This window comes from Bidens hawaiensis, unplaced genomic scaffold, assembly GCF_021521415.1.
Source record: "Bidens hawaiensis isolate Kalapana, Puna unplaced genomic scaffold, B.hawaiensis_p1.1 tig00068689_1, whole genome shotgun sequence".
NCBI classification, from domain to species: domain Eukaryota; kingdom Viridiplantae; phylum Streptophyta; class Magnoliopsida; order Asterales; family Asteraceae; genus Bidens; species Bidens hawaiensis.
Window position 1 is genome coordinate 21,322 of NW_027506622.1, and position 12,447 is coordinate 33,768.

General features: G+C 37.3%; 2 protein-coding genes across 5 annotated transcripts; one reads left to right on the forward strand and one right to left on the reverse strand.

The window, feature by feature from the left end:
• The first annotated feature begins 595 nt into the window (after positions 1–595).
• LOC143618304 (serine/threonine-protein kinase PBL27-like) lies at positions 596–5,278 on the forward strand. Of its 4 annotated transcripts, none has more exons than XM_077090569.1 (6): positions 596–878; positions 948–1,025; positions 2,321–2,523; positions 2,635–2,824; positions 3,321–3,712; positions 4,320–5,278. In XM_077090569.1, the coding sequence occupies exons 1-6, from the start codon at positions 800–802 to the stop codon at positions 4,944–4,946; spliced, it is 1,569 nt and encodes a 522-aa protein (XP_076946684.1). In that variant the 5' UTR covers positions 596–799; the 3' UTR covers positions 4,947–5,278. The 4 variants fall into 4 exon arrangements, with proteins under 4 accessions (XP_076946684.1, XP_076946686.1, XP_076946685.1 ...); XM_077090571.1 differs by having other exon boundaries at positions 969–1,025; XM_077090570.1 differs by having other exon boundaries at positions 963–1,025; positions 4,320–5,277.
• A 286-nt stretch (positions 5,279–5,564) lies between these two features.
• Positions 5,565–7,317, reverse strand: LOC143618305 (protein HEADING DATE 3B-like). The gene is made up of 4 exons (XM_077090573.1): positions 7,107–7,317; positions 6,940–6,991; positions 6,430–6,841; positions 5,565–6,218 (listed from the first exon to the last, which is right to left on the reverse strand). Exons 1-4 carry the CDS (start codon positions 7,151–7,153, stop codon positions 5,764–5,766), a joined length of 966 nt encoding a protein of 321 aa, XP_076946688.1. The 5' UTR covers positions 7,154–7,317; the 3' UTR covers positions 5,565–5,763.
• Positions 7,318–12,447: the final 5,130 nt, after the last annotated feature.

Sequence of the window (12,447 nt, forward strand, 5' to 3'; positions counted from 1 at the left end):
ACCCGGACCGGACCCGAACCGACCCGACCCGACCCGACCCGACCAAAAGGTAATAAGCACCCTGCCAAACCCGACAGTACTCAAAACCAGTTCCAACCCAACCCGGTTTTTGACTTGATCAAACCCGAAACCACTACTTTAAAAATCCCAATTTATACACCTCTAGTTCTGAACCTACATATTCAATCGGGTCAAAACCGGTTTTTAGTATACGTGAAAGAAAAACGGTGGTATGGTGTGAAACCACATCTCTTAACCGGACCCACCACCAAACACAAAGAACCACCGGAACCCGTAATTTGCTCGACGGAAGGAATAATAATATCCAACCCAACCAAAAGTGTCATAATTATTAATATTATTACATTACATTAATAATATTACAATAACATTACACCAAAATATAATCTTTATTACTACACCTAATTTAATTTAATTATCCTTGTATTACATTACATTACCTTATTAATATTAACCGCTCCAAAATGTCCCCCAAAAATCCAATCTTTTTCCTGATTCCACCTTCCAATTTCAACCCCAATCAATATTATTATTATTATTATTATTATTATTATTATTATTATTATTATTATTATTATTATTATTATTCTTAAATTTCATTTCTTGATCTGCTTATTCTTCGGGTCCGAAACAAACAACTTAACTGTTGATCGCCCACTACTACATACATACATGCCTCCAATTTAGCTGTGTATAATTTTGTATGTACAGAACATAAGGGGTGTAATTATAATTACACAAAACCCACCAAATCATTTGTGGGTTTTTGTTCTTGGGCATGGGTGGCTGTCTTCCATGCTTTGGTTCATCGGATAAAGATGCAAATGGTGTAAAGAAAGAGGTGTCCAATAATAAAGATAATAATAATAATAATAATAATAATAATAATAATAATAATAATAATAATAATAATAATAATAATAATAATAATAATAATAATAATAATAATAATAATAATGGGAAAGAGGGTTCAGTTGCTCATCATGTCACTAGGGTTAGTTCAGGTAATTATAATTCATCAATTTGTTATTTGGTTTTTTAGGGTTAGTGACTTCAATTTGTAATCTTGATCTGTTGGGTTTTTTGATTCTTGATTTGATGAATTGGGTGTTTAATAATTTGCATGATATTGGATTGGTTTGATGTAATGTGGTGGTTCAAGTCATCAATTTATGATCTTTTATGTGATTTCATAGGGTTAGTGGCTTAAATTTTCAATCTTGATTTGTTTGGTTGCTTGGATTCTTGATTTGATGAATTGGGTGTTAGATAATTTGCATGATATTGTATTGGTTTGATGTAATGTGGTGGTTCAAGTCATCAGTTTATGATCTTTTATGTGATTTCGTATGGTTGGTGACTTCAAGTTACAATCTTGATCTGTGGGGATGCTTGAATTCTTGATTTGATGAGTTGGGTGTTCGATAATTTGCATGATATTGTATTGGTTTGATGTAATGTGGTGGCTCAAGTCGTAAATTTATGATCTTTTATGTGATTTCATAGGGTTAGTGACTTAAAGTTCCAATCTTGATTTGTTGGGTTGCTTGGATTCTTGATTTGATGAATTGGGTGTTTGATAATTTGCATGATATTGGATTGGTTTGATGTAATGTGGTGGTTCAACTCATAAATTTATGATCTTTTATGTGATTTCGTATGGTTTGTGACTTCAAGTTACAATCTTGATCTGTTGGGTTGTTTGGATTCTTGATTTGATGGGCGTTTGATAATCTGCATAATTTTGAAATTGGGTTGCAAAAATGTGGTGGTTCATGTCATCAATCTATGACCTTTTATGTGACGCCGTAGGGTTGGTGACTTCAATTTCCAATCTTGATCTGTTGGGTTGCTTGGATTCTTGATATGATGAATTGGGTGTTTGATAATTTGGATGATTTTGAATTAGGTTGAAATAATGCGGCTGTTCAAGTCATGAATTTATGATTTTTATGTGATTTTGTAGGGTTAGTGGCTTCAGTTTTTTAATCTTGATTTGCTGGGATGTTTAGCTTCTTGATTTGGTGAATTGGGTGTTTGATAATTTGCATGATTTTGAGTTGGTTTGAATTAATGTGGTGGTTCAAGTCATTATGATCTTTTATGTGATTTCTTAGGGTTAGTGACTTCAATTTCCAATCTTGATCTGTTGTGTTGTTTAGATTCATGATTTGATGAACTGAGTGTTTGATAATTTGAATGATTTTGAATTGGGTTAAAATAATGTGGTGGTTCAAGAATGTAATTTGGAGATCCCGGTAAAGAATTGGATACATGTTTAATTGCATAATTTGTATAGGGAAATCGAAATCATCTCGGATTAGTTTGGATCATAAGAAAGAGCAGGTGGTTGCGAAAGATGGACAGCCAGCAAACATTGCAGCGCAAACGTTTACTTTTCGTGAGCTTGCTGCAGCAACCAAGAATTTTAGGCCCGAATCTTTGCTAGGAGAAGGCGGATTTGGGCGTGTCTACAAAGGTCGTTTGGAAAGCACGGGACAGGTGAATCTATGTATCCATAGTGAAATGTGTATCCAAACTCCCCTGTGTGTTATTGTTATGTTTTACGTGTCAGTGTTAGTTGGCATTGCGAAGGTAATAAGTTATTTGCAGGTAGTTGCAGTGAAACAGCTTGATAGAAATGGTCTTCAAGGGAATAGAGAGTTTTTGGTGGAGGTTTTGATGCTAAGCCTCTTACATCATCCGAATCTAGTTAATTTAATAGGTTATTGTGCAGATGGAGACCAACGTCTTCTTGTTTATGAGTTTATGCCTTTGGGATCACTAGAAGATCATTTACATGGTCAGATTCATTTATTTCTTCATAAATTTAATTTATTTTATACATCATCATTATTCTTGTTATTGTGACTTGACTCCAAGCTAGTAGGATAGTTGTGTTATTTCACCTTTTAGCATTAACATCTGATCTGATTTAGATTTGTGAATAAAAGAAACTCATAACAATGTGTATTATTGAAGCAAAGTTGGTGTCTGATGAAATGAATTTGGAGATCAGTAAATTTTAATATATATTTATGACAATGCAAAAAAGAAACATCACCCAAAATTAAAATTGGACCTATAAAAGAATGCTTTATATAAATCTTAGTGATTGTAACTATCTGATGTTTGTTTAGCTGATTTTGAGTTTAAGTTCTTACTGTAATATCCTTTGTCTGTTAGGCAATTATAGACATCACTTTTTCTTGCAGACACTTTTTTAATTGATAATCCTTTTGTCTGTTGAAATATATAATTAAAACTTAAAATTAGGCTGCTTCTATTATTCTTTCTAGATCTTCCAGCAGATAAAGAACCGTTGGACTGGAACACGCGTATGAAAATAGCTGCGGGTGCAGCCAAGGGTTTGGAATATTTACATGACAAAGCAAACCCTCCCGTCATATACCGAGACTTAAAATCATCAAACATTCTTCTCGATGAAGGCTTCCACCCTAAACTCTCGGATTTTGGCCTAGCAAAACTGGGACCCGTAGGCGATAAAACTCATGTTTCCACCCGAGTTATGGGCACATACGGCTACTGTGCTCCCGAATATGCCATGACCGGTCAACTCACTTTGAAGTCCGATGTCTATAGTTTTGGGGTAGTCTTTCTTGAACTTATCACGGGCCGCAAAGCCATTGATAATACTCGTGGTCCTGGTGAACAAAATCTTGTTGCTTGGGTAAGTAAGTTACTAATGCATTTGATATTAATAATGTAGAGGTGGCAAAGTGAAATGGGTGGGGCGGTTTATGGGTTATAACTTAAAAAATGGGTTTTTGTAGTTGACCCAAAATATTATTTATTGTAAATATACCTTTTTTCAAAGTAAAAAATAACATGTATGACTTGTTACTAGGGTGTAAATGAGCTGAGCCTGAGCTCAACTAGACCCTGAGCTCGGCTCGTTTATTATGAATTAATTAATATACATTTAAAGTTATTATATATATGTATATGTATATAAATTTTGATTATAGTATTTATATATAATATAATCTATGTTAGTAATTAATTTTATCATAATTTCACATATAATACAATTTTTATATAAATATATATTTAACATATTAGATAAAAAAAAAATGTATAAATAGCAGGCGCGTTTAGGTGGGAAAATGGAACGCATGTGGCCATTTCACGGGATAAAACGTCTAATTTTTTAAGTTGGCCCATAATATTATTTCTTGAATAAATGTTTTTTTGGATTATTTGAGAAATATTTTGAATAAAACGATGAGGTTTTTTTGCATTAAAATATGTATTTTCTATTTATATTTAATTGTTAGGCCCGGCCGCTTTTCAAAGACCGGAGGAAATTTCCGAAAATGGCGGACCCATTATTGCAAGGTCGGTATCCAGTTCGAGGGCTTTACCAAGCACTTGCGGTTGCAGCCATGTGTTTACAAGAACAAGCCGCCACACGGCCTCTTATTGGTGATGTCGTGACCGCTTTAACCTACTTAGCCTCTCAAACCTACGACCCAGAAGCAGCCCGAACCGAGCGAGCTGGTCGAGGCAGTGGGTCAGGTACTCCCAGGAGTCGGGCGGACCGCAGGAACCCTAGTGACGGTGGTCTGGACAACCTTGAAGAGTCCGTGCGTGAGCCACGCGCGCACGGGTCGCCTTCTACTTACAAAAACTCACCGGATTACAGAAGAATAACAATAAACACTCGTTCTGATGCCGGGGATGGTGAAAGTAGTAATAATGGTGGGGGGTCGGGTCGGAAATGGGGGTTGGTGGATGAGACGGATTCGCAGAAGAATAGTCCTGGGAGTACGGGCCGGGCTAGGAATCGGGATCTTGATCGGGAACGAGCTGTGGCGGAGGCGAAAATGTGGGGGGAGAATTGGAGAGAGAGAAAGAGGACAAACACAATGGGTGGTGGAAGTTTTGATGCTACAAATGTGTGATGGATTGGATGGAATTAAGGTTGGTTGTGTTTTGTTTCATGAGCAAATAAGAGTGAGTTGTTATGGTATGTTGGTTGGTTGGTTTTTAACTATATATTTGTGGGAGATAAAAGGAAGAGGGGAAGTGGAGTTGACTTTTGTAAATGAATGAATGATATTTGCTTTGACTGGTTTATTCAAACTTGGTAATTATATCATGGATTTGAGTTAAGTTTTTTTTTTGGTTTTATTTTGTGTATTCATGTTTGTACCTGTTGTAGATGTTTGAACAAATGTGGTAAACATATGCATGTCTTCTGCTGAGTAGCTATGAATGTCTCAAACCTGAAATCTTATCTTTTGTGTAAGTGATTGATGGACTAATGAGTTGCATACCAGCAGTAACTGTGTGAAGGTGGTCTAACAATGTAAATGTTATCAAGGCGGTCGAACCGAATATTATAAATCTCGACTTGACTATCAGAATGATTTAACTTTGATTTGAATGATTCGGTTAGTTTCAACCTTTTGTCTTGATATAAAACCTATATCATTGCATAAAATGAGTGGTTTTTTTGAATCTTTTGAATAACATTAAAATACCTTATACATGTTTGAATAAGTTCAGAAAATCTAAAAGTCATTGCTGCAATATAGGATTAAGTTCAGTAAGACCCCTTTTGAGGGTGTACATATAGTTTAACCCTTAAAAGAGAAGTCAATAGTCCCACATCCACAAATATAATTAAAAAATAATCAAATTCTATAATGACTATATGAGTGTATGACAATCCCTGAATAATTAATCTTTCACCTGTATCTATACCCCCCCACACAGTCACATGTACCACAACATACACAAGTCAATCTGAACTGGATCCTGCTGCTTTCTCTCTTCTTGTAAAGACCTAAAAATCCTGCCTGCAAACTCTGTTGCCAGCCCGGCGTTACGAGGCACAACTCTTATAGCCCGAGTCGGTTCTGAGGGGCCTTCAAACGGAGGACGTGTAGGGAAAAGAGCAAGGGCATCACGAGTTTTTGTTCCACTTGAACAACTTGCAGTACTGACTTGCACCTCATTGTTTGACTCATGAAAGTTGACCACTGTTCCAACCTCACGTGAGCTCTCGCACTGCAAATTAAACAGGTTCGAGTTCATTTTTTCACCACCGGATGGGTTCATTGCTGTGGCTCCATAAGGAGGGAAGTAGCCATGCACGGGTGGATGTACCAGCGGTTGGAACCCGTTGGCCCATTGGTAAGGTGGAACTCCATGGTTTACAAAGTTATGACCTGTTATCAATAATGTGATAAACGTATTAAAGCTTTATAATAAGCAAACACAAAGTGTTTGCGAATCAACCCAACCCGTTTTGACTTGTTATCAGTCGTATGACCTTTGTAATCGTTACTAGTTAATAACATAACTATTTATATAAAAACAGACGGAAGTGTTTGCAGGTCAACCTAGCCCGTATTGACCAGTTACCGAAAGAGGCCTTACCAGGAGGAGGTCCAGGACCTGGGGTCATGTATCCAGGTGCAGGGTACGGCTTGTAGATAAGTCCTTCAGATGGTGACATTACAGGGATTAGCCATGGTTGACCGGGCTGTTGACTCCACGGGTCCATTTTCGGGTCTGCTGGTGGTAACGGATACCTTGTTGAAGTGGGCCCATTGCTGTTTTGAACCGAAGAAAGAGGCGCCTTCTCGACGGCGTTCTCAGCTGAGAGTGAGAATTCCCTCTTATCATCCTTTGACTTTACATGGTAATGTTTGACTTCGGGTGCATTTGTAGACGATATCGGAACATAATCAATAGGAATCTTTTGTATTTGAGAAACTTTAGTTGGTTTACCCATAAATGCAACGGTATCAATCGTTACTTGGGGTGACCCTGCAATTAGTCTTTGAACCTGATGAACCATAAGGTGAGCGGGTCAAAATTAAGAAATAATAGACAGCTACTGTATGACTATAGGCAAATAACCACGTTTATGTAAAAAAAGTTTACCTTTATTAATCTATGCAGTTCAAACACTTGAACAGCAAATACCCTTTGTTGACTACAAACAACACAAACACATTAAAATAACAGTAAATACTATTTACATATGTGTAATCCGCTATACATATATATGTGCGCGCGCTAATGTATAGTTAGAAAATATAATCACTTACTTAATAATAGCTTTTCTCGCCTTCCAAAAAAGCTTTTGACCAATCATTCCCACAACATCATCAGGAGAAACACCAGCTCTGGCCCTAATATTATGGTCAACAGAGTCAATTACACGATCCCGTGAACTTTCATTACACGGTAATTTGACAGAGTTAGTATCTGAAACATTTCTATGATCAAAACTCGAAGAAGCAATTGTTTCCTTCAATTGAGTTTTATTTCTTTCACTAGTTTTTTTAACATTTGTTAAAGAATTTGAATAAGCTCGTAGGGAAAGAATGTTTTGTTATCTTTTTGTTGATGATTCCCACTATGATCAAAGTTCGGGACCATAAAGTCTTCATGTTGTTGTTTCTTTTTCTGATTATTAGTTTCATCAGCTGCGCGTGTTGTAGGCGTTTGCTGATGTGGAACAAATGAGCCCCTGTCACTCACACCCCCCTATATTCATAAGATCATTACAAAACTTATCAGCTATTATAAAACCGACTCATCATTGCCATGATAATAACTCATCTTAAACACTTAGATTCAAACATTTAAAAGGCAATTTGATAACATGTGTTGTTAGTTCTATGTTTTTGTTTTAAGTTTTACCTCACTACGGAATCTCTTTGAAGGTAGACTAAGTTTTTCATACAGCGCCATCTTGTTTCTTGGAGGTGCGCGTGGGCCCCTTTGTCGGTATCGTTTACATGAATTCTTGGAAACATTATGTCATCAATCCCTCTCTTCATCTTTTTCTCTCACATTCAAAAATCAATACCAGTTCATCTGAAAAAAAAACCATGAAAAATTAAAACAACCATTCTGAAGAATCTGGTAATCAGAAACACAAGTTAGATCATATCTCGATCTTAGTAATTCTCATTAACTCGAAAATTGCAAGTTCTCAGGTTTATATAGGGATTACAGGAACTTGAAAAAACATTAACTTGATCATAACTACAATTCCTAGGGTTTATACTAGGTTTACAAATTCTGGCATCCTTATTGCAAGTTACCTACGGCTATAGAACCCGCATGATCGGATTTATACTAGGTTTATAATCCACTAATAAATTAAAAAAACAAACAAACTCTTGCATCCTTAATTATAATCATATGCTTGATCAAATACCCGAGCCGAGCCGCCCTTCACGCGCTCGAAAGGGACAACCCAGCCCAAACCGGCGATTACGGGCTATGAAACTCTTATCTACATTTCTGTGAAACATTATGTCAAACAGTTGGTGTGCAACTTCAAAAGGTGAATAAAGAATGATACTAAACTTTGCCATAAAGATTTAAATCAATTTAACATGTGTACCTAAATCTTTGAATAAACAGTTACCTTAATGTACAGAAACTCCAAGCACAAGGAAACAAACAATGATGCAAATTAAATATGTCAAAGCAGTTGGTGTGCAGCCTCAAAAGTATAGATTTAAAGATTTAGAATTTGTTGATGGAAAGCAAAATTAAAGCAAAACCCACTTTGCAGGAAGCAGAATATTCAGTAACCCAGATGGGAAAATCATTTTTTTTAAGAAAATCAAGAAAATTCAATCATTGAACGGGAAACAATGTAAACAAAGGCGGCAAAAACATGGAAAGAGGGTATGGGTTGTTTTTCAGTTTGGTACGACATAGAACGGAAAACGCGGGGAAACGTGTGTGAATCTACATCTAGCTACGCCTCGAATCTTCGATTCTTGGTCTACACTAAGGAATAATATTTTAAGGTTCTTTTTGAAATAATACTATTTTTATTTTCTCTTATCTAGTCATTGAGTATGTTAGAGCATTCTCATAGTTCCTATATATTTTTCCGACTTCTGTATTATATATAGTAATATTTAGTAAGGTGCTGTTTGTTTTTCAGAGGTAAAATGTCAGAAGTCTGCGAAACCACATCTATCAACATCTGTAGCAGAAGAGGTGGACCAAAACTCTACAATCTGTAACAAGAAGACTGTTTGTTTTTTAACATCTGCAGCAGACTACCAACTAGCTTTCATTGCTGTTGTAAGGCCCCGTTACCGGTAGCACTACTTTCGTGTTGGATTTACTCATAAACGCAGTTCTAAATATCAGAGTTAATTTAAACATTCGCGGAATATAAAAGCTTTCATAAAACATTTCATAACAAAACACGTCTTGTCTTAAAACATCATTTTGTCTTTCAAAACAACGAAACATTAAACTTAAACGTCTTGAGTCTTCCGATGCCAGCCTCTTATTCAGTGCCACGTGTCTCCTCAAGCGAGCTGCCTCATCCTACTCACCTACGTGCATACTAAAAGTCAGCTACGCTGAGTGAGTTCTAGTTAATCATACACTATACAATACACATAAACTTATATTCTTTCATTCATACTTTCATACTTTCTTTTGTATTAACTTACTTTCATATCTTACGTTATAAAGAGCATTACGCCCTACATTCCTCGAGTATTATTAGGGCTCGGTACCCTCCTTCCTCGAGTATTATTAGGGCTCGGTACCCTCCTTCCTCGAGTATTATTAGGGCTCGGTACCCTCTTTCCGCGAGTATTATTAGGGCTCGGTACCCTCTTTCCTCGAATATTAGTAGGGTTCGGTTCCCTGGTTCTCGAATATTAGTAGGGTTCGATTCCCTCTTCGTTACCATACAACCATACATCATACCTTGAGTATTATTAGGGCCCGGTACCCTCTTCGTAACCATACAACCATCCTTTCCTTCTTTTATTAACTTTATCACATTCATACACATAAGCATACATATCATACTTACCTTATACTTAGCGTTACAACCTGACAGTACGTGCAATATCCGAAGATCGTTCACGTACCGTCAAGCCATCATTCATACATATCACATTATTCACATAAGGCATACACTTATCTCTTAGGATAAGCGTATTAACAACCATATCGAGTATGCACACAGCCCCGAAAACATAACACATAAATGGGGCTAGAAACTCACCTGAACATGCTTACGTTCACCGTTAATCGTAATCCCTTTCTTCAGTTGTGCACGGCTGACTGTATAACAAGTATACGTATCAATTAACTATCACTACTCATATCATCTTTCTAGTCTTAACTACTACCCACAACGAACGGGGGTCCGGGGGCAGCGCCCCTGGCAGCGGGGTCTAGGGGCGGCAGCCCCTAGCAGGGTCCAAGGGGCAGAGCCCCTGGCTGGGGTCGAGCTGCCAGGTCAGCTTGGAAAAATTTTATTTACATTAACTGTCTTAACACATTTTCCATTAGGTTTTTAATTTATTTTCTAAGCGAACTTAACTTTAGGCGAAGTTAAACCTTAAGCGAACTTAGCTTTAGGCGAAGTTATCAGTTAGGCGAACTTGGCCTTAGGCGAAGTTACCAGTTAGGCGAACTTGGCCTTAGGCGAAGTTACCAGTTAGGCGAACTTGGCCGTAGGCGAAGTTAAGCTTTGAAGGCGAAGTTAAGCTTTGAAGGCGAAGTTAATCTTTGAAGGCGAAGTTGCCCAGTTCAGCTACGGGTTTGGTTTTTATCAAGCATTTTGGCGATTTTAATACCCTTGTTATGGTTCGACATCACCCACTAACGTTCCCTAACCATTTTCGGTCGTATATACATCCCGTATATACTATAAAGCTTGGATCTTTAAGTAAAAACGTTCAATACTACGTAAACTTTAAAGGTCAAGAACATACCTTTAGCGCTCGTTCGATCTTGGTTAGCTTGTTTATGCACTCTAGATCTCGTGTAATAAGATCTAATACCAACTAACGTTTACTCTCTCTCGGGTCTTGCTCGTTTATGGTGTGTGTGTGTGTTTGGAGTGTGTAGAGATTATTATGGAAATGAAATGAGGGTTTAGGGTTTTAGCTTGGTTTAGGGGATATTTATATCCCTTAAAGCCCATGGACCTAAGGCCCATTCTCATTTAACCCATCTCGATTAATCTAAGTCCATGATCCGTTCTTTACTCGATGTTAATTAATTAATAACGCGAAATCACCAAACGTAACTTTCTTTATTCAACATTATAAATTTTAGGATGTTACAGCTGTTATTATTATTATTATTATTATTAAGTTAAAAAACTAATTATTTGATAAGAGTATCACAAAATAATAATTCAGAGAGTCACAAAATAAACAATCCCAATTTGATACAAACGTTCATCTTTAACTCATCACCCAACCTTATCCTACCACTCACCAAACTCCGTCTCCCACACACCCCTAACCCAACAGAAGTTAAATCATATCACTCTCTCGCCGGAAAAACGAAAAGGTTTTCACCATATCTCTACTCTCCGGGAAAACGAAAGGGGCGATGATGGTTGCTGGCGTGGTGGCCGGTCTCTGTCAAAGATATTGAAGAAAACAATCGGAGATGATGGCCGGAAGTTTTATGCAGTTTCAGACGATCGGAGATTTTGACAGAGGTGTAACCACGGTGGTTCTCGGCGATCTAGACAATAGAAGTGTGAAATGGTGGTCGTAGTTGTGTTGGACCACAGATCTGAACCACGGTGATTTTTGTTGGTCGGAAAGTCGAGTTGGTGGTGTGGTGGCCGACGGTAACACGAGAAGCCAGAGATGATGAAGCTGGGGTGTGCCGTGGGATGGTGGTTCTGGTTCGTGGTGAGGGATACCGACGACAAACCGAGGTTGTTGGTCGGAAAGTCGAGTTGGTGGAGCGGCCGCAGTGTGGAGGCCGCCGACGGGGTTGCAGCGGTGGAGGAGTTGGGCGACAGTGGAGAGGAGGAGAGGATCAGGGTTTGGGAGTCTCTGATGAAGAAGATTGATGGAATAAGAAATGAGGTAGAAGAGGTGAGAAGTAACAATACCAACACTTCTGGGAGAAGAGGGCGCGCAGACGTTTTTTAATGAAACGTCTTCAAAAAAACAAACACACTGCAGAGCCTAAGGTCTGCGCGCCCTCTTCTCAGTGCAGACAAAAGAGGTAGAGAAGTGCTTTTGAGGAAAAACAAACAACACCTAAGAGTAATTGTGAGTAAAGGAATTGAAGAAACTTTTGTTGAAGAAACATTATTCATTTTATATAATTTTTTAATGATTTTAAAAGTGGTTTTGAATGAATAAGAGGGAAATATAATGATAAAAATATACAAAAAATATTAGTTAATTGAAACAGAGAGAGAAATGTAATGTTTTTTAGTGTAATAATAGAGATGGAGATAAAGATGTTGTTGAGAATGTTCTTAATTTTAATTTTAAAGGTAAGAATGTTGTAATTACAAAATGGATGTGTAATAAAAGGGATATTGGTTTTTAACACTATTAACTTTCACTCATTGTTAGGTAACGCTTCCAATTAACGATTTATCTCCTACAACTCCCAACTTGTAATTTA

Coding starts and splice junctions, on each gene's coding strand:
- LOC143618304 (XM_077090569.1), top strand. CDS start 800: ATGGGTGGCTGTCTTCCATGCTTTGGTTCATCGGATAAAGATGCAAAT. Junction 2,825..3,320: donor ACTAGAAGATCATTTACATG/GTCAGATTCATT, acceptor TATTCTTTCTAG/ATCTTCCAGCAGATAAAGAA. Junction 3,713..4,319: donor AACAAAATCTTGTTGCTTGG/GTAAGTAAGTTA, acceptor TTTAATTGTTAG/GCCCGGCCGCTTTTCAAAGA.
- LOC143618305 (XM_077090573.1), bottom strand. CDS start 7,153: ATGATTGGTCAAAAGCTTTTTTGGAAGGCGAGAAAAGCTATTATTAA. Junction 6,992..7,106: donor GCGAGAAAAGCTATTATTAA/GTAAGTGATTAT, acceptor TGTTGTTTGTAG/TCAACAAAGGGTATTTGCTG. Junction 6,842..6,939: donor AACTGCATAGATTAATAAAG/GTAAACTTTTTT, acceptor ATGGTTCATCAG/GTTCAAAGACTAATTGCAGG.